This window comes from Xenopus laevis, chromosome 8L (assembly GCF_017654675.1).
Source record: "Xenopus laevis strain J_2021 chromosome 8L, Xenopus_laevis_v10.1, whole genome shotgun sequence".
In the NCBI taxonomy this organism is placed as follows: Eukaryota; Metazoa; Chordata; class Amphibia; order Anura; family Pipidae; genus Xenopus; species Xenopus laevis.
Genome location: NC_054385.1, coordinates 6360902 through 6383635, shown reverse-complemented (window position 1 = coordinate 6383635; position 22734 = coordinate 6360902). Strand labels below are relative to the sequence as shown.

Here is a 22734-nt window from a genome sequence, read left to right as displayed (position 1 = left end):
TCCACAAATGGCATTGCTGCCCAACATTGTTTGTGTTCCCTCCTTCAGATGGAATTCCGACTCCCAGTGATGAATGTCTGACTGTGCAGCTTGTTTAATGAGTAACGAACAACTGCCCCTGTTTATTCACAGCTACTGCTTCCACTCCATTACTTTCTGGGCCCAGTACTACCCGGCCATGGCCTGATCTACCAGTAATTCCCAAGAGCCATGACTAGCCTGTAAAATATATTCTCATCAATCTGTCATCAGTTATATTCAGTACGTTGTTATGTCACTGAAATGACTATATTATACAATATATTGTAACCCCCTACCTTAAAATATACGAATCTAAGAAGTTACCTTCATAGTTCTCTGTATAACTCAGCCTTCAGCCTTGTGCCTTTATATGGTCACAGAACAACCCCTCAGTGACTTCTAATATCCTTATCATTTACAGTAGGGGGTATATTATCCCTTATAATACATGAGTGAGACTCAGAGTTCCCTGTATAACTCAGCCTGCAGCCTTGTGCCTTTATATGGTCACAGAACAACCCCTCAGTGACTTCTAATATCCTTATCATTTACAGTAGGGGGTACATTATCCCTTATAATACATGAGTGATACTCAGAGTTCCCTGTATAACTCAGCCTGCAGCCTTGTGTCTTTATATGATCACAGAACCCCTCAGTGACTTCTAATATCCTTATCATTTACAGTAGGGGGTACATTATCCCTTATAATACATGAGTGATACTCCGAGATCCAGTACAACTGGCGCACACTAACCCCCTTCTCTGTCTCATGCCCAATAAGCATTGAAAACCAAAGGGTCGGGTGTTGTTTCTCTGCATCGTTAGGGATAAGTCTCATCAAGCTGAAGACCTCATTACAAACTAAAAACAAATTAAGGTTTTGCATTAAAATGCCAAGAGTTTGCCCCAGGGCTGGTAACCATTGGCAACCAATGAGCAGTTTGTTCTTACTGATCGGCTTCAGTTAGAATAATAATAGCAAGCATCTGATTGGTTGCTATGGGTTAGTGACTAAGGACGACCTTTGCTTGGTGGCTTTAAAGGGGAACTGCACCCAAAAACTGTGAAAGAAAATATAATTCTAAGCTACTTCCCCCCTTACAGCAGGTGACTCATTTCCCTCTCGGCCTGAGGAGGTTGCTGCCATACATTCCCCATAGGCAATCATTTAAGGAATAAAACAATATATATTTATATTACTGCACTTGGCACCATAATTCATCTCAGCACCATATTTACCCACAATGCAGAGCGCTGGAGAGGGTGAGGGCCTGGCATTAGCCAATAGCTGCTGCTGTACAGTATTACACTGACCTACATCTGCACGTCCCTCCTCGTTCCCTTTCTGGGCCCGTTCCCCAGCACAATAATTGAACTGAAATGAACGTGGCAGTGCCAACTCCCCGCTGGCATACACAAAACAAACTTTCTCGCATTCGGAGATTGTTCTACGCGTGATCGCCCCACAGCGCCAGTAATTAGCGGCTTCAAACTGTATATCCGCATTGTGTGAATTAAAGGGGATGGAAAGCCAAAAATGTTGCCTGACGAAAGAAAATTTAATTCCAAGCAACTTCCCAATATCCTTTAATGCCTCATTCTCTGCACTGTTGCTTCTGACTCCTGATACAACTTCCCAATATCCTTTAATTCCTCATTCTCTGCACTGCTGCCTCTGACTCCTGATACAACTTCCCAATATCCATTCATTCCTCATTCTCACTGGGTTTATAGTTCTGTGTAACTGTCATTGTGTCTGTCCCTTTCTCTGCACTGCTGCCTCTGACTCCTGATACAACTTCCCAATATCCATTCATTCCTCATTCTCACTGGGTTTATAGTTCTGTGTAACTGTCATTGTGTCTGTCCCTTCTCTGCACTGCTGCCTCTGACTCCTGATACAACTTCCCAATATCCATTCATTCCTCATTCTCACTGGGTTATAGTTCTGTATAACTGTCATTGTGTCTGTCCCTTTTCTCTTCTCTGCACTGCTGCCTCTGACTCCTGATACAACTTCCCAATATCCATTCATTCCTCATTCTCACTGGGTTTATAGTTCTGTGTAACTGTCATTGTGTCTGTCCCTTTCTCTTCTCTGCACTGCTGCCTCTGACTCCTGATACAACTTCTCAATATTCATTCATTCCTCATTCTCACTGGGTTTATAGTTCTGTGTAACTGTCATTGTGTCTGTCCCTTTCTCTGCACTGCTGCCTCTGACTCCTGATACAACTTCCCAATATCCATTCATTCCTCATTCTCACTGGGTTTATAGTTCTGTGTAACTGTCATTGTGTCTGTCCCTTTCTCTTCTTCTGCACTGCTGCCTCTGACTCCTGATACAACTTCCCAATATCCATTCATTCCTCATTCTCACTGGGTTTATAGTTCTGTGTAACTGTCATTGTGTCTGTCCCTTTCTCTTCTCTGCACTGCTGCCCCTGACTCCTGATACAACTTCCCAATATCCATTCATTCCTCATTCTCACTGGGTTTATAGTTCTGTGTAACTGTCATTGTGTCTGTCCCTTTCTCTTCTCTGCACTGCTGCCTCTGACTCCTGATACAACTTCCCAATATCCATTCATTCCTCATTCTCACTGGGTTTATAGTTCTGTGTAACTGTCATTGTGTCTGTCCCTTTCTCTGCACTGCTGCCTCTGACTCCTGATACAACTTCCCAATATCCATTCATTCCTCATTCTCACTGGGTTTATAGTTCTGTGTAACTGTCATTGTGTCTGTCCCTTTCTCTTCTCTGCACTGCTGCCTCTGACTCCTGATACAACTTCCCAATATCCATTCATTCCTCATTCTCACTGGGTTTATAGTTCTGTGTAACTGTCATTGTCTCTCACTGTCTTTCTGGCCATTTTTGTTCTGACTCCTGAAACAATTTAGCAGAAGATGGTTTCAAAACTAAAAGGGAGAAAGAGACTGGCAAGTTTAATCCTGTCTGATGGATGTTCGTAGGATTCCTCCCAAGGATCTTGGAGGGGGTTTGTGTGTGTGTGTGTGGGGGGGGGGGAAATCTCAAAATAATTGACCTTCCTGTCACTAGCGGAGCTACTAGATGCAGAATTGATTCATGGGTGTCCAGGGGATAAGCCAGAGAGGGTGTTCAAGCACCTGATAAGTCAAAGGGGAAGCGTATGAGAACATTTGCTATAGGTATTTGCCTTTGTGATGGTGGCTCATTTCAAGGGGAAATATTCCTTGTTTGCAAGTATTTTATTTTATCACAGCTCCATGGTGAACCTGCCCTTGGAGTAGAAATAAAAACAACTCCATAATCCCATCATCAATGTCATATCCTTTGTAAGGTTAATTTCCCCTTTAGTAAAGAAATGGAATCACCCCCCCCCCAACACAGACCCTCCTGTGTGAGAATCCCCCAGTAAATGCCCTTGAGCTCATGTCGCCGCTCGCTAGGGTCAGTGGCGCATCTCCAGATTATTTCCTGCTGCTTGTTGAGCTCACTAATGTCCATTGAAGGGAATAAACCCTTTACAAGAAGCCTTTGTGTCCAACATTTCTCCTCAATATGGATTATTCTCCGTAAAGTTCACACAGCAGTGATTCACAGCAAGAGAAGAGAGTGGGGGGGGGGCTGGGGGGGATGTTGAGATCAGTTTTTGGCTTTTTTCTCCCCCATTAATGACAGTAGAATCTCTGATTTCACCATACTTGGCATTTTAAGCCATACAGGCAGAGTTTGGTGCTGACCCTGACTTGTATATAAATAGAAATATGAACCTAAATACTGAGTTGTGAGCTCCCTGTTGTTGTTCTTGTATAAGGGACATGTTCTGAGAATGTGCAAACACTGCAGGGGTCCGAATAGGGACAGATCCTTAATGTGTTACTATTGTTATCCTAGTGGGACACAATGGTAGTTAAATCAACCCAATGAAACAGCCAACCAAGATTTTAGGTTATCAATGGAGTAATGGTGCTAGCCATCATTTCTTCACTTGCACCCAGAGTTTTTTTGGGTTCAAGCTCCAACATCTGGTCAGGCCTCCCCTTATAACATGGTTAAAGATAGATGAAACCACTGCTCAGTCGTTTATCCATAATTCTAGGTTTATAGATGGATCTTTATTTTTGTTGGCCCAAGCAGAACTTGGGGTGTAAGGTCCCTATCATTTTCTCACATCATCAGCCAATCAGCTGCCTGCATTAGTTTTGGAAGCTGGAGAACCAAGAGTAAGACCACTATCATTGCAGATGATGTCCTAGGATAGTCCTCCGCTCTCTAAGGCAACAATGGAAACCACTGAGCCAGCAAATACTGTAAGTGTTCACCCCAAGTCTTGCGGTAACTGATCTTTAAACTGGGCCTCCAGAAATATCCAGGAGAACAAACTCCAATCTTACACTGAGTGGCCTTCAAGTTGGGCCTCCACAGCCTCTGGCCTAGCTGAGACATTCTTTGTGGTTGCAACAATATTTCTTTTTTTGTACAATCCACCCTGGGATACCAGTATGGTTATTGCCCCTGCTGCAGAGGGGGTTTCTTGCTTTGCAACAACATATCCTGCAACCTATCCTCTCTAGTTCAAGTAGAATCCATCAGCAGCCTGCAATGACCAGCTGGAAATTGAATGTAATTTGAAACCCATCATCAATTTTACGGCAATACACAGGCAACATGCTTCTTCATTAAGGAATAGGCTCAGAAACAAAGTACAGGACTACAGGCAGGCAGGGAGGGAGAGAGCCATGATATAAAGCTCCATCTTTGAATCAGTGGGGCTGCATTGCTTTTTAGGGCCCTAACAAAGTAAGCAGATATTCCAGAGGTTGATAAGGTTGATGAGGGTAGCAGGCCAAGGACAGATGTTCCAGAGATTGATAAGGGTGGTAGGACAACCAGAGGTTGATAAGGGTGGTGGGACAAGACTAAGGTCAGATGTTCCAGAGGTTAATAAGGGTGATAGGACAAGGCCAAGGACAGATGTTCCAGAGGATGGTGAGGGTGGTAGGACAAGGCCAAGGACAGATGTTCCAGAGGTGGATAAGGGTGGTAGGACAAGGCCAAGAACAGATGTTCCATAGGTTGATGAGGGTGGTGGGACAAGGACAAGGGCAGATGTTCCAGAGGTTGATACAGGTGGTAGGACAAGGCCAAGGACAGATGTTCCAGAGGTTGATGAGGGTGGTAGGGCAATGCCAAGGACAGATGTTGCAGAGGTAGATAAGGGTGGTAGGACCAGGCCAAGAACAGATGTTGCAGAGGTTGATAAGGGTGGTAGGACCAGTCCAAGAACAGATGTTGCAGAGGTTAATAAGGGTAGTAGGACAAGGCCAAGGACAAGTTCCTGGACAGTGGGAACTTTAATTCCCCAGAAGCAGGTTGGCAGCGCCTACCCAAGATTGGCACATGAGCTGTATTGGCACAATCAGTGTTACTCGGCACCACTGAATCCCAGGACATTGAAATGCAAATGACCCCAGGGTGCCACATATCTAATATTACATGGAGCAGGACAGCCAGACACAGTCAATGCCCCAGACTGAGGGAGTTTTGCCTTTCGCGGGACATATTTGATGCATTACTTTGAGCCCAGGAGCGAGTGGTGCCTTTTGTTCCCCTGATACAAAGCCTTTGGGTTGCAAAACAGCCGGTCCTATTACAAACCATCAACAGGTTGTCGGGGAGCGACGAGCAGATAAGTGACTGCCAGCACAATGCCTGCCAATAGGCAGCCTCCCGGGGGACACACGGACAGGGCGTGATTGATGGGCTAAGTCGGCAGCGAACTGCAGAGTCAGGTGATCTGCTAATCCAGCCTGTCCGGAGCGGCACAATGACATTTGTCAGAACAGGGTTCCCATTAATGCTGCACAGATAAGCCTCCCCCGTGCTTAAGTGATAGGAAAGACTGGTGGGGGCATCTTCCCCAGATAATAACCATAGGAGGGTGCTGTATGTATCCATAGGAGGTATTATATATACCAATAGGAGGGTGCTGTATGTATCCATAGGAGGTTTTATATATACCCATAGGAGGGTGCTGTATGTATCCATAGTAGGTATTATATATACTCATAGGAGGATGTTGTATGTATCTATAAGAGGTATTATCCTATTAGGGGGGAAGCCCAGTGGTGCAACATTGACATCCTAATGTTCCGCGGCGGGAAAGTACGTCCAAATGCCGAGCGGAGCGCATAAAGGAAACTGTTTCCTCTGCTCTCGCTCAGGGGCTGATTAAAATGTTAAATAGATCATGTTTAATCAGGGGGATGGAGACATTTATCCTGATTATCTCCCAGCAGGGCGCGAGTGTGTAGGAACAAGTGACAGAAGCCGGAGAGCAGGAGCCGGGGCCCAAAGCCTTTCCAATGGAGAGGAGCAAATGTAAATCTAACCAATGAGAAACATATTCACTGGTGCTCGTTATAATTAAAGGGGTTGTTCCCCTTTAAATGAACTTTTAATAGGACGTAGAGTGTGATTTTCTGAGATAATTTGCAGTTTTAATTTTTTTATTATTGGTGTTATTTAGCTTTTTATTCGGCAGCTCTCCAGTTTGCAATTTCAGCCATCTGGTTGCTAGGGTCCACATTACCATAGCAACCATGCACTGATCAAACTAAGAGACTGGGATATGAATAGGAGAGGACTGAATAGAAAGAGGAGTATTAAAAAAAATAACAAAACATTTGTAGCCTTATGGAGCATTTGTTTTTTTTTTTAGATGGGGTCAGTGACCCCAATTTGAAAGCTGGAAAGAGTGGAGTTTCAATAGACTGTTCAATAGGACAGAAAGACATTGCCAATGTCCCCCCCTCGTGTATGGAGAGAGAGCGGCTGCCTTTCAGGCTGTCACGATTGAGCCGAGCGCAAGGTTATCGGAATAATATCACAATGTAATACTTGACAATCTGCTTGGCGAATACACGAGAACAAAAGGGCAGCGCCAATAACATCCCCGGCTCCTATTCCTCATCCGCATGTATCCGAAAGAGCCGGCGCGGGGTGATATTGTTGTACATGACACCAACACATACAGCGGCGGCTGCCGGATCGTTGGCTCCGGCCTTTGGAAAAAAACAGAATGAAAAGGAGAAAAGAAAAGACAAGTACAAAGGAGCGGAATCTCCGGATGAATGAGATGTGGGTGCCGCCGCTGCTTTATTCAGGGGAGTCAGTCACTTAATGATGGGAAATAGAATTCTGGGGCAACACAAATAACAGCAATAATCTATTAATATAGTCCATGTATCTCCCTATTTATAGGAGCGATGTGAGATGTTATTGTTTGTATTGCTTCCAGTCACACCAGATACAGCCGGAACATTGTGTCCTTCCCAAGTCAGATGTTAACAAGGCCAACTGCAACAATACTAGCAACACAACAACAATATAACACATATTATATATATTGGGTTTGTCTAGCTTCTAACTCCTAAACAGTCTAACAAGGTTACAGATAAATAGAAACATTGGGGTAACTGTCCCCCTGCTATAGTTCCAGGGGTACCCAGGGTACAAATAAGCATCACCCCAAATCTCCCCCTAACTGACCTTCAGACTGGGCCCCCTTAGCTCATAACAAGGTTACAGATATATAGAAACATTGGGGTAACAGTCACCCTGCTATAGTTCCAGGGGTATCCAGGGTACAAATAATCACTCACCCCAAATCTCCCCCTAACTGACCTTCAGACTGGGCCCCCTTAGCTCATAACAAGGTTACAGATATATAGAAACATTGGGGTAACAGTCACCCTGCTATAGTTCCAGGGGTACCCAGGGTACAAATAAGCACTCACCCCAAATCTCCCCCTAACTGACCTTCAGACTGGGCCCCCTTAGCTCATAACAAGGTTACAGATATATAGAAACATTGGGGTGTCATCCTGCTATAGTTCCAGGGGTACACAGGGTACAAATAAACACTCACCCCAAATCTCCCCCTAACTGGACTTCAGACTGGGCCCCCTTAGCTCATAACAAGGTTACAGATATATAGAAACATTGGGGTGTCACCCTGCTATAGTTCCAGGGGTACCCAGGGCACAAATAAGCACTCACCCCAAATCTCTTCAGTGGATGCTTCAGTAAATATAAGCAAGCATTCTCTGGCCACAAGGGGGCACTGTTTTATTTCCATGTATAAAAGATCATTTCATTTTAGCTCAGAAGAGGAAATAATACACAAATTACAGTCAGTTCAGACAATGATCAATCTCATTACACAATTATATTTGCCGACATTACGTAACATATATAGAAAATAAAAGGGAAAGCAACCCCTATTTATAAATTGACTCGTTCCCCTTTCCCAAAAGACAGCTTTATTTATATTGCAGATATGATCTTCCTATGGTGATGCTATGGCACTCACACACAATCAAACTGCCGATGTTAATGCTTTTTCAATTACTGGATTATGTTTCCAGCCATTTCTGATGCATAAATGTCAGCGGCCTCCCGTCCCCGTCCTCCAAATGCCATTAATAAATAATAATCACATTAAGCCCAAACGAAAGGTCGGCAGCCAGTATGGGGATCCGGAGATGAACGGGGCGGTACATGAAAAGAAATGGATAGTGGGACAGACATTTGGTGTTCTGGGAATTTTCCCATATGGGGAACAGTTGAATGGGCTACAAATCTAATTCCGTTATACCAGATTCCAATGTAGGACTGGGCCCAACAGAGAAATGGACACACAGACCTCTGGTGGGAATTGTCCTGAGATGGAACTCACCAGGCACAGTATCTCACCACCAATTAGTTAAGCTTCCAATCCACTTATTTGATGAGGTCCAATTGAACCCTGATCAGATATTGGTCAGGAATGCCATTGTCTTGGTCCAATAAGCTGCCAACTTGGTCAGGCAATATCAGCCATGTATGGACTGCTTAGGTGAGATTCAGCAGCACTCCAGCAGGGGGAGCTACAAGCACACGATCTAGAGCACTAGGGGAGTTGTTTCAGAACAGGGGGGCACTGAAAGAGAAGCTTAAACAATGCAGGGGGTCCAGGGTCTGTTGGATCAGGTCCATATAAAGCTCTAAAGGGAGTCAGTGAATAAAAGTCAGAGTACATGGTGGTGTCATCCAATGACAAAGCAGCACAATATGTGTTCAGAGAGGTGGTGGGACTAGCAGGGGTCTCACTATTTAACTAATGAGCTTGAACCCCGTGATATTTATTTCTAGGTACCCAGCCAATGTCAATTCTATTTCTAAGGGTAAGTCGGCAGCCGCCCTCTCCCCTGCCTGTTTATTTCTGCTTATTAATAGGGCTCGCATCCCCATGAACACACACTCCTCCCCTCTCTCCGTGGGTTTAAACGGCTGAATTACCTGCGTCTGCCTTTTCCCGGTCCCTGGGCAATAATTAACGAGATTAAAAAAATATTACAGCTGCCGGCTGAGAACCCATCTGGATTGTGCCGTGAAACCTTCGGCAATGTTACGCGGTGCCTCCGATACGGGGAAAGTGCGATTTTTACACTTTCAATGAGGATTGACAGTTTTTTTTTTTCCTTTTACTGGCAGAACAGGGAAACTGACTGGCAATTAATATAATATGATTGCGGAACAGCCAGACGGCGCCAGTGGTATCTTCATATCTCTCTTCTATAAACAGACCTGCAGCTTTTATACTATATTACCTCTATATTACACCTACACCTTGTATGATGGCAGTTTATAGGAGAATGAAAACCATACTTGAACTATAGGGGTCCACTCTCCAAATAAAATAATGGGACCCCCCAGAAAGACTCTACTACCCCCTGTCTGAACTGAAAATTCAGAGTAGCACAGCGGGGATAGTAGCTTTCTCATTTGTATTAAAATACACTAAGTTTGCCCAGGAGCAGTAACCCATAGCAACCAATAAGATGTTTTCTTTTGAACAGGTGACCAGTAAATGCTACCTACGGATTGGTTGCTATGGTTTACTGCCCCAGGCAAATTTAGTGCCTCTTATTACATAATCTCCTATAGTGTAACATTAGAACATTAGAACAGAACATTAGAATAATTACAATGCTAGACCAACCTGTATCCAATCAGATTATTCAAATATTCCCTTGGCTAGACCACCCTGTAGCCAATCAGAGCATTATAATATTTATAGGGCTAGACCAACCTGTAGCCAATCAGAGTATTAGAATATTCACAGGGCTAGACCAACTTGTATCCAATCCGAACATTCAACTATTCAAAGGGCTAGTCTAGCCTTTATCCAATCAGAGCATTAGAATTATTCCCAGGCTAGACCAACCTGTATCCAATTAGAGCATTAGAATATTCATAAGGCTAGGCCAAGCTGTCTCCAATCAGAAATTCGGAATGATCACAGGCCAAACCCATACTGTGTCCACATTATTAATGAAACAAAATACAAACTATACATATTCGGGTATGGGATCAGTTGTCTGGAAACCCGTTATCCAGAAAGTTCAGAATTACGGAAAGCCTGTCTCCCATTTTATCCAAATAATCTTCACATTTTTTGGAAAATTATTTAAAAAAATATTTCCTTTTTCTCTGTAATAATAAAACAGTCGCTTGTACTTGATCCCAACTAAAATATAATTAATCCTTATAGCAAAAACAGCCTTTAGTAGACTTATGAAGATCCAAATTACGGAAAGATCTGTTATCTGGAAAACCACAGGTCCCTAGCATTCTGGTCCCATATTTGCATATATCTTGCGTGGGTGACTGCTATCCCCAGACACAAGCTGTGTATATTAAAGGTATCGTTTTAGGTATAGAGCACTGCCCGTGCCACGATAAATCAGGTTTAATGGATTTATTGGCAAGACTTACTTTTTCCATCTCATGTTATTATTCTGGAAAAACGGGACAAATTGCTGGATGAGAGGAAAGGTTTCCTGCATTGGACTGGATCTGTCGAACACTCTGCAATCATTAACATCCAGAGCTTTTGTAAATTCCCAAAGCCTCTGAGTCACATGGTACATGAGCCAATGCTGCATTTGGGCTCTGCCCACACTTTCCATGTTTACAAACACAGGGGGATTCTGCTGGGGGAAATCCCAAATAATGTGGATTTTGTTCAAGTCGGGGATGGGATATGGCAGGTGTTTAGTTCACTCAACAGATACCTCCCTGGATTTGTACTTCAGCTCAACGGCTTTAATAACCGTAGTTTTTCGTATAAAATATTTATAAGATTCTGTCCAAGAAAATGAGAATAGTAATATTCCTGGAAATTTGTCACTATCACTATGGATAGGAGGATTCCCTTAGACAGTACAGTATGAGGGTATAGCTTATTGTGTGCCCAGAGCATTCCTTCTCTGTATATTTGTATTTATACATATGGGAGGAGGTGCCATATTGATTCCCATAGACAGTACAGTATGAGGGTATAGCTTATTGTGTGCCCAGAACATTCCTTCTCTGTATATTTGTATTTATACATATGGGAGGAGGTGCCATATTGATTCCCATAGACAGTACAGTATGAGGGTATAGCTTATTGTGTGCCCAGAACATTCCTTCTCTGTATATTTGTATTTATACATATGGGAGGAGGGAGGTGCCATATTGATTCCCTTAGACAGAACAGTATGAGGGTAAAGCTTATTATCTGCCCAGAACATTCCTTCTCTGTATATTTGTATTTATACATATGGGAGGAGGTGTCATATTGATTCCCTTAGACAGTACAGTATGAGGGTATAGCTTATTATGTGCCCAGAACATTCCGTCTCTGTATATTTGTATTTATACATATGGGAGGAGGTGCCATATTGATTCCCTTAGACAGTACAGTATGAGGGTATAGCTTATTGTGTGCCCAGAACATTCCTTCTCTGTATATTTGTATTAATACATATGGGAGGGAGGGAGGTGCCATATTGATTCCCTTAGACAGTACAGTATGAGGGTATAGCTTATTGTGTGCCCAGAACATTCCTTCTCTGTATATTTCTATTAATACATATGGGAGGAGGGAGGTACCATATTGATTCCCTTAGACAGTACAGTATGAGGGTATAGCTTATTGTGTGCCCAGAACATTCCTTCTCTGTATATTTCTATTTATACATATGGGAGGAGGAGGTGCCATATTGATTCCCTTAGACAGTACAGTATGAGGGTATAGCTTATTGTGTGCCCAGAACATTCCTTCTCTGTATATTTCTATTAATACATATGGGAGGAGGGAGGTACCATATTGATTCCCTTAGACAGTACAGTATGAGGGTATAGCTTATTGTGTGCCCAGAACATTCCTTCTCTGTATATTTCTATTTATACATATGGGAGGGCCAGTGTGCCTAATCACATGTGAGATGATCAGCATCAGGCAAGTTCTTTGTTAAATCGGGACCTGGCCGGGGGAGATATTGCCATGGAACATTTTGCCTCTCAGTCGAGAGCAGACAGAGATTGTAAATTCCATTGGTCTGGTCCAAAGTTCAGAGTGATATCAGCGGTTACCCAGGAAACACACTGCTAAGTCAATATCTGCAGCTAAACACATAATGGCCTTAATTCCAGTATCATAATCAGAGTCGTGTCTATGTGACACCCACTTGTTCCCTTCTAGGTACGGCCTGAGAAACCAAAAGAACGTTATTATCAAGACAATACAGGTAGAGACCATATCAATGGGGTTATCCACCTTTGAGTCAACTTTTAGTATGATTTGATATGAGAGTGATATTCTGAGACAATTTGCAGTTGGTTTTCATTTTTTTATAATTTGTGGTTTTGAGTTAGTTAGCTTTTTATTCAGCAGCTCTCCAGTTTTTAATTACAGTTATCTGGCTGCTAGGGTCCAAATTATCCTAGCAACCATGCATTTATTTAAATAAGAGGCCCACCCAGACATGAGGAACCTTACCTGGTTGCAAGGGTAAATTGGGTCCTTGCAACCAGATTGCTAATTGCAGGCGAACTTGAATATAATATGGCAGGTAATTAATATTGTAATTTAGACCCTAGACCTTCAGCCTAAAGTTATATTAGATTAAGATGTCATGAAGGTGTCCCCTTGTCCTGATGACCTTTGTTAGACCAATCTTTTCATATATCTTTGTAAAGAAGAAATTCGGGGACCTACAAAGGAGGGGCACCAACACAAGATTATGAAAAACCTCTGCCTTACGGTGATAGGACCTCACTGGTCTCGGGTTGAAGACCCTAGTGGTATAAATGCTCACATTTTGGATAATGATTTGTTTATAGAGTAGTAACTGGAAACATTAATGGAGGGACATAGATGGTGAGGATCAGAAAGAAAGGTCTGATTAGAGAAGAAGGCTAGTGGAAATAAAAGACTGGCCAGAAGATTGAGTTGATGTGACTGAGGAGAGGACATCTAGAATCTTTAGGGTTTTGGGTTAGCTAGGTAGGAGGTAAAGGTAGGTTAGAAGAGAGAAGGTCTTATTTAATCAAATGACTAGGAGTAATTACATTGTATTATATGGAATGGCAATGGGTGGGCATGTTATACAGAGAAACTTGATTTATTTGTGATGTTTGCTTAATGCAGAACCTCAATGGAGCAAGAAATGAATAGAAGAGGGTTTGTATTTAATTTATCGTTACAGAAGGTATAATAGATACCTGAAAATCATTTAGGGTGAAGTTTGGAGTAAAAATGTATTTGCTGTCCTTAATATCGATGGAACTATCGCTAAATGACTGAGACTTCTGTTTGAGACTTAAAGGTGCCTTCACCAAAAGTTGGTGGTCAACTGACATGGTTTGTAGGACTTTGGTTCCCAAATTGTGGCATTTGGAGCAGTGGCTGGGTGTGGGCCCCAAGATGAAGGCCATTTGGGGTAAGATTTGCTCCCTTTGATTTGGGGTACAAACTTATTTCCGCCCAAGATATTGTTGGAACTATGGCTCAATGCCTGATATTTCTGTTCTCCGAGATCTGTAACCTTGTTATGAGCCAAGGGGGTCATGAAGGGAAAAAGTCCAACACCCAGTGATTCAGTGAGTAGGAGGTTGGCAGAGTGCTCGGGGGCAGCTATTACAATTGGGGGATTAAGCCGGCTTTTGTAATGCATGGCTCCTCATCAATAAACCATCAGGTAGAGATATCCTGTATGAGAACATCATAAAAGACTCCAACACAAATCTGACAGTTGCGCTTTATAAATGAATGGCACAGAGCTCAAACGCCGTAATTCATCGATTCCAAAAAAGCTTTGCGGTGACACATTAAATCCGACGAGACGCCCGTATTTCACTATGGTAACATCCGCGGCTTCACACCCGAGAAAGATTTAAAGGCGCAGCGCTAATAAACGACATAACGTCAAACAGCTCTATTCTGTCGAACATTTACATCTCATTTTGTACCTTTTTCCTTGACTTTGACATTAAAATAAAAAAAGATTTTTAGGTATTTTAATAAACCGCGTGTATCCTGCTCCCCTAAATAACCCATAAAGGGGGTGGAAAATGGAAACTGTATTTGTTCCCTGCTAAGAAAACCTCTCCCTAATGTAACAGGCCTTTGAATAATTAAAGATATTAGCATTAGACTTCGCTTCAGAGAAAAGAGAGAGATCTGCTCTGTAATAAATTCGAATGAAAATTTGGCTATTTTTGTTTACATTTTGTATTTATCCTTATTGTTTCTGCAAGCGTTAAATAAAGACGAGGAAGAAGGGAATAGAAGGGTAGAAGAAGAGGGATAGGAAGGGAAGAAGAAGGGGCCAAAATTATTTGTATTCTCCACTGCCGCAGAGCAGTTTCCACATCGCCTTTAAAGGGGAAAAACAAATTGTAAGCAACTTCCCAATATCCATTTATTGTTCATTCTCACTGGGTCTATAGATATCTGTCTGGTTGTTTCTATCCTTCTGAAACTATTCAGAAGAATCCAGCGAACTGTGTGTCCATAATGTTTTGTCAAAATTTATAGAGATATTGGAATGGGATCTGTTATACAGAATGCTTGTGTCCTGAGGGTTTCTGGATAACGGATCCTCCCGTAATTTGGATCTTCATACCTTAAATCTACTAGAAAATCATGTAAACATTAAATAAACCCAATAAGCTGGTTTTGCTTCCAATAAGGATTAATTATATCTTAGTTGGGATCAATTACAAGATACTGTTTTATTATTGCAGAGAAAATGGATTTAGAATAGATTTGATTACAGTGGAGTCTATGGGACCGTAATTCGGAGCATTCTGGATAAAGGGTTTCTTGAGAACGGATCCTATATCTATATCAAGTAAAGCCAACCATACACATTTAATTTGGTTTTCTTATGGTGATTTTTGTATTTTTATCATTTGAATTTGTTTTCATTTATTTTCATTTTATTTTTTTATTGGAATTTACTTTTATATTTGATTTGATTTTATGGTTTTTGTTTTGTTTTTATTTTATATTTTTTCATTTTATTTTTTATGTAATTTAGTTTTTTTTTATTGCTTTTTTATTTCATTGTATTTGTTAAATTTTTTGAATGTCCATTTTTTTTTCTATCCTTGTTTTTGGCTGGTATGTTTGTACAGCAGAAAAGCATATGTAGCATTTTAGGGGTGTAGTGTGAAAGTGGAAATGGCTTTCAGCATTTTTGGCAACTCCAATCTATATATATATCGGTGGGGGGTTAGGAAAAGTGGCCATACACGGGCAGGTCGTCAAATGAATGGATCAAGGACCACATCAACAAACCAATTCAGTCCTTAAAAATGTCTGATCGACAGCAGATCTATGGCCAGATATCAATCAGGGAAGCCCATCAGCCCCATATACTGCCCAATAAGCTGCCAACTTGGTCTGCTGTCAGCCTTTAAGGTGGCCATAGACTCAAAGATCCGCTCGTTTGGCGACATCTTTCCCCGATATGCCACTAACTGCATGGCTATATCGGGGGGTAATTCGAACGTTCGGCCATATGGCCGAACGATCGAATTACGATGTGCCTAGGGGCTCCGACGGGTCAGTGGGGTAAAAATCCAACCTTCCCGATCGATATCGTGGCCAGATATCGATCGGGAAGACCCGTCGGAAGCCCCCATACACGGGCAGATAAGCTGTCAAATCGGTCCAAACGAACGATATCGGCAGCTTTATCTGCCCGTGTATGGCCACCTTTATCGTCCCATGTATGGCCAACTTTAGGTGGCCCTGAGGCCTGAATGTGAAGTCTAGGGTGGAGCATAAAGCTAACATCGAAGATCTAGTTTTTATCTGTGTGATAATGTGAGTGTTCAGAAACCGTAGCTGTTTATTTAATGTCTTATCTCTATTGGGTTTCATTGTTTTGATGACAGCACCGGTTTCTGTCATCCAAAATATGAAAGAAAGATACAAAGCAGGGAGGATAAAATGGGAATGCAGCATGGCGAGTAATATAAAGTGTTTATTTACCGATGAGGTCCTTGTTTAAACAATGCTATTTGCTCAGCTCTTTTCTATCAAAGCAGCAGATAATTAAACTTAATCCCCCGAAACAAAGATAGAAAATAATTAGTTCCCTTGTAAAATGCACCAAAAAGCTGCCTGGTAAGGACAATGCTGCCTTCATGTATTTAAATGGGCCCAGTGCTTTAACTCAAGTCAAGCAGAGTCGTTATGACAATTCTTTGCCCCCCCATTGCGGTAGGTCCTGGCCCAGGTGCCGTAATGGTCTTCCAACCTTCATTTAAGGGAAAAACTGTCACTTTAATTATAAGGAGATATTGTCTGAGCCCGAGAACAGGGATCCTCCCCGCCCAGCAGGAACAATTAACGCACTTCACCTTTCTCCATGTAATAGCTTTCTTATCAATTGATGGAGTGGGATGTTCCATTAAAACTTACTTTATACAGAGCTCAAAGTCAGGAGGACAAACCTTTAAGATTGTGAACACGTTTTGTTCTTAAACGGTGAAGAAAAAGAATTAAAAAAAAGAGGAAAGACATATTGAGGAGACAATGATCATATGGCTTTATGCGGAGACTCTTTCCAGATAATACATAAGCCAACCAAGTCCAATCACAGGAGAGCATACAATGGGCCACATGTTATTGTGGCCTTCCTATCATTCCTATCATTCATGCAATGATCACAAACGTTTGGAAAAGATTCACTTCCTCCTCTGCCGGGAGACGGTACATTGGGAGATGGTGTTTTTAAACCTGCCCAATACCCAAACCAACCAATATTTATATTTAATTATTGCTCTGCGATGTCATGATGCCAAGCCGTACCCATGTTATGGCATAACTGTTAGTCATGCACTTTTTTTGATATTATGAGGCTTTTCCATATCCATTTTATAAATTCTTAGTGTTGGAGTTGACTTGCCTACCAGAGATATGCCCAGTAGGCTCAGGCTGTATTGAGCCCTTCCCTAGGAGAATCCCCATCAGCTCATCTTTAATATTTCAATTTTAAATTTCAATAGGACATTGTGGTAAATCCATTTACCCCTATTGGTGTCTTAATCCGAGCATTGGGACAACTTCCAAGTAAATGGATAAAGGCTTGTACTGACCAATGTCTCTACTGACAAGTAATCAGTTGAACAGTGCAATCTCGTAGTTGTTGATCCCTTTCTAGCTCTTTCTCACTTCTAGCACCCCTGTGTTTCCGAAAAAAACAGATATTTCTTTTGTCTCTGAACTAGGGAGAGAGATATGTCCTTATTATTCTCATTCTCGGTAAGGTGGGGGAACATCCACCCCGATGGGATTTTATCAGTGACTCATTTAGCCACAAGAAGCCTGTAGGTGTTTATCGGCGAACTGAGAAGATGTCTCTCCTTTCATTATTTCTAACTTCTTCTGAGCAAATAAATATCCCTTACTGCCCATAATATACAGTGAGGTCGATTTTTGACCAAGAGTTTGTAGACTTTGACATGTGTTTTGCTGGCTTCTTGTTAGGGATGAGAGCTGAGAACAATGGAGCCTAATGCAAGACTGACAACCGAGCACAATGGAGTCTAATGTAAGACTGAAAGTGTAATCTGATTCATGTACTCATTGATGCCTTTCCTGCCAGCGTAGATAATATCACTGATATAGGAACACACAAGGAGGCCCCAGTGGCCCTTCCAAAGAGAAGACATTGATCAGGTATCAATGTAGTGTTTCAAGGTTAGAACCAGCACCGACAAAACTCTTATATCCCTTACACAGAACTTTGATGGAACTAAAGAGGCAATTAATAATTTGGTGTGCAGATGAAGCGATTCTAATACTCAAGGACACACATTTTATTGGAGCCATAACTGCAAATGAGATCAGCTCCGCTCCGCCATTAAAAACCGCAGTAAACTTATGGAGTGCATGCAGATTTCTGAAACTAGGGAGCAATTTATCTATAATCCATAGGACTGAAATAAAAATGGAGTATGTTCTATACAGGGACCCATTATAGTGTGTATGTGTTGTGCCTTCATTTGATGTGGGTTCCAGTCAAGAGGGTACTCTATATAGTGGACAGGATTTAAGCTTTTCTGGAGTCTTTGTTCAATACACAATATAAGATAACCTAAGGGTGGGTTCAAGCCCCTATTCAGAGGCAGGTGATTCTGCAGCAATACCAGAAAGAGGCCTGAAACCCATCTGAAAGCTCTCACAGTGCCTGGTCATCTATTCTACAAATGACTACTGGAAATTCCACTATATCATCTCTCTGATACCCCAGGACCCAGACAAGGGACAAAGACTGCACCGGCTTGATGGCATCATCACCCAACAAGGTCCTGAGATTAGAATCTGGCAGCAAATTGCAGTCCCTTCACTGAGATCATTTTATCTGTTAAGGAGCAATTTGTAGAAATGAGACTGTTCTGTTGCCTTCAAATGCATGACATGTTGGACTGGGAGATGGCAGGAGGGTTTAGCTATGAGAAGATGAGGGGTACATACAGAATAAGGAACCACGGATGGAGCCTGCTCAGACAGAGGGGAAGGTGAGGGGTACATACAGAACGAGGAACCACAGATGGACCCTGCCCAGACAGAGGGGAAGGTGAGGGGAACATACAGAACGAGGAACCAAACATGGACCTGCCCATACAGAGGGGAATGTGAGGGATACATACAGAATGAGGAACCATAGATGGATCCTACCAGACAGAGGGGAAGGTGAGGGGTACATACAGAACGAGGAACCACAGATGGACCCTGCCCAGACAGAGGGGAAGGTGAGGGGAACATACAGAACGAGGAACCAAACATGGACCTGCCCATACAGAGGGGAATGTGAGGGATACATACAGAATGAGGAACCATAGATGGATCCTACCAGACAGAGGGGAAGGTGAGGGGTACATACAGAATGAGGAACCACAGATAGAGCCTGCCCAGACAGAGGGGAAGGTGAGGGGTAGATACAGAATGATGAACCACAGATGGAGCCTGCCCAGACAGAGGGGAAGGTGAGGGTTACATACAGAATGAGGAACCATAGATGGATCCTACCAGACAGAGGGGAAGGTGAGGGGTACATACAGAATGAGGAACCACAGATAGAGCCTGCCCAGACAGAGGGGAAGGTGAGGGGTACATACAGAATGATGAACCACAGATGGACCCTGCCCAGACAGAGGGGAAGGTGAGGGGCACATACAGAATGAGGAACCACAGATGGAGCCTGCCCAGACAGAGGGGAAGGTGAGGGGCACATACAGAATGATGAACCACAGATGGAGCCTGCCCAGACAGAGGGGGAGGTGACTATATAGGACAGCTCTAGAGGAATATATAAACTATATCAACCCCTTGTTCCCTTATTATAGCCATCATTAAAGGCTTTTCTCTCATTTCTGCCAGTGAAAATGTGTATCGCAGATGCTGAATGATTTGGGCCAGGTTCTGCCTATAAACTCCTTCTTGTCTCTCGGATAATGATTTATTTAACCCAATGGAAGAAGCAGAAATCAATTGGCTCCGCCTCTGACTGAACAATAGTTTATTAGTTGGATATTTCTCCATGAAAACAAATGTGTTTCTTTGATTTTCCAATAATGTTAAGAAGTGACAGGTGCGTGGCTCTGGTGGAGGGAAGGGCCGGATCGCTGCACTTTACAGCCTCGGCTGATTTGGGCTCTATTGTTTGAGATGAAAGCAGAAATTGAGTTTGATACAATGAATTGCAAATTGCAGGCTGTCCTTTGTCTGAGAGCAACCTCGCTGATTTATACACAAACAGAACTCCCCTCCACATGGATCATACCAATCAGCTTAGTACTGAGGTTTAGTCTATCTTACAGGTAGTTGGTAAGGGATCTGGGACTAAAGGTGGCCATACACGGATAGATCCGCTCGTTTGGCGATGTCGCCAAACGAGCGGATCTCCCTCCGATATGCCCACCTTGAGGTGGGCAATATCGGGCTGATCCGATCGTGGGCCCTAGGGCCCAACGATCGGATCCTAGCGCTCGCAAATGGCGGTCGGATCGCGGTACCGCATCAACGAACAGATGCGGCGCGATCCGACGGGATTTTTAACCCCATCCGATCGAGATCTGGCCGACTTTCGGCCAGATCTCGATCGGGGAAGCCCGTCGGGGGCCCCCATACACGGGCCAATAAGCTGCCGACACAGTCTGTTGGCAGCTTTTATCGGCCCGTGTATGGCCACCTTAACTTAGACTCACCAGCTCTTTTCCAACCTAGCACCAGGGGTCATGGCTCCACAGCACCACAGTTACTCTTGCTTAGCATCCTAATTGACTCACACGGAGACAAGCAGTTACAGGTATAACTTTCTGCTCGATAGATTTGCAGGCCTACCACACATTGCCAGAGAAGAACTTACTCTGGTCAGGTGTCTCCACCCAAGAAGCTTTGTCAGGCCAGTTAGATCCTTGCCATTTGCCAGCTCCCTTATATTAGGATTGCCCTTAGAACCACCAAGGCCCTAGCTTTAGGGGTGGCTGCCCTCTAGTGATAAACTTGGAAATGGCATCTAAGCAAAATATACAAAACCCAGTGTACCCCTCTTGTTTATAGCCACGCTCACTACTCCCCAAAAGGAAAGTCTTCTATTGGTAGCCTTCTTATTTGGAGACTAAGTCATTGCATGGAGCCATGGCTGTTTTAATTTAATGGTGGACCAAGAGCAAGTATATATAAACAAGGGGGGCAGGGGGACCCATGTCAAGGAAGATTTCTCGTTCATATTTAGTGTCTCCTTTTTGGTATTCTGCTGCCCAGGGTAATATTGACCCAATGCCCTCCATAGAATTTTCTATACTACACTAAACAAGCATTAAAGGAAATTTAGCTTTTTAAGTGAGCTTTATGATACCTCAGTGAGACATGGTTCTCACTTTATGGGAGAAGCCCCCCTACCCTGGAAGAAAGAACCGCACTTGACTGCTTGTAAAGGATTTTTACAGATTAAATGTGTTAAATGTGTTGTAGCAAAATAAAGTGCTTGAATAGCCATGTAATTCTCCTACATAAAGTCACCGACTGTCCTCAGTGCTGGAAATCAAGCAAGTAGGAATTCACAGCCCACAGGGAAATCAGCAGGCACATGATGTGTTAAAACTATTTAAATATGATGTCATTTAGCCGTAGGCATCAAAAGTTTCTATGTAACCAATATTGTTTGCTGATAGCCTCCCTTTAAAGGCTGATACCATGCAGCGAGTCATTAATTAGAAGTGGGGAATGACAAAGAAGGTTCTTCCTTTTCCTAACGAAGTGATGCGCAGCTATTCTAACTGGATAAATACACCTCCAGCAAGCATGGCATGAGTAATGTGAGAAAATGTAGGTCACATATGGTGTGTCAGTACGTTCTGTGCTAACCTGCCGCTCACTGCTCTCCCTTTTTCTGGATGATTGTCAAGATATAAAACAAACCTTGGGCACCAACAATAAAGAGACAGCAATAAAAGGGGACAATATGTTCATCCTTTACAAGACGAAGTTACATGAAAATATTTTTGGATTTTTGAAATATTCTATGACCTCTATAATGAACAATATGTTGGAAATATCAAAGGGCTGAAAGGAATTGTTCTTCGCTAGGGTCCACCAGAAGATCTTCTCCCACCCTGTACTGATTGCTAACGAATCAACCCATCTAAATCTGCCCCAACTGTCCTATTTAGGCGTGGGACATTCACAGACTGCAGATGCCACAAGACCAATCTAGAGATGGTCCTCATAAGCTACAAGGGATGGGCAAGAAGAAAAGTCAGGGAGAGTGGCATACCTTGGCATTATCAAGGTATGTGACCTAAAATAGCCATTGGAGTGCCACTAAACCCTGTGCAGACCTGCTCCCCCGATGAATAGCTGACCTTTCATCCCTTGTAGCTTATAAGGACCATCTCTAGAATGGTCCTCATCATCTTGAGCAGATTAATGTAGTTAAAACAAAATTCTGACAGGAGGCTTTGAGATGCAATAAGAAAGCGGAAGAAAGGATAACTGTTCTACCGAACCAGGTCTGCATTCAGAATTTTTAAAGCCTTTACAGAATCAAGGGAAAGAACTTCAACAGGAATATCATGATGTGCTCAGTTCTTAATATTTCCATGAGCCCATTTTAAAAATGTTAATATAGTAAAATATATATATATATATGTATATATTTTTTACTTCATTGTGAGGAGACCCTAAAATTCCAAGGAATGAACTTGAAGCATGTGTCTCCCTATTAACATCACAGATAATCTTCCTACCAAGGTTTCGAGCCTTTGGTAGTCAGCAGGAGTGATGGACACCTTTGTAGTGCTGATTAATTTTGCTTATGTTTCTGAATCAC

General features: G+C 42.7%; 1 protein-coding gene across 9 annotated transcripts in view; it reads right to left on the bottom strand.

Annotated features, from left to right (window-relative positions):
* Positions 1 to 22734, bottom strand: part of LOC108698203 (disabled homolog 2-interacting protein) — a 253072-nt gene that overhangs the window by 86677 nt on the left and 143661 nt on the right. Inside the window, exon 1 of one of the 9 annotated variants that reach the window (XM_041572375.1) lies at positions 10832 to 10927. The exons of the other annotated variants lie outside the window; for them this stretch is intronic. Within the exon in view, the coding sequence (XP_041428309.1) occupies positions 10832 to 10902 (71 nt within the window). The 5' untranslated portion in view covers positions 10903 to 10927. Of the gene's footprint in view, positions 1 to 10831; positions 10928 to 22734 lie in introns of those variants that run through there. 9 annotated transcript variants of the gene reach the window in all.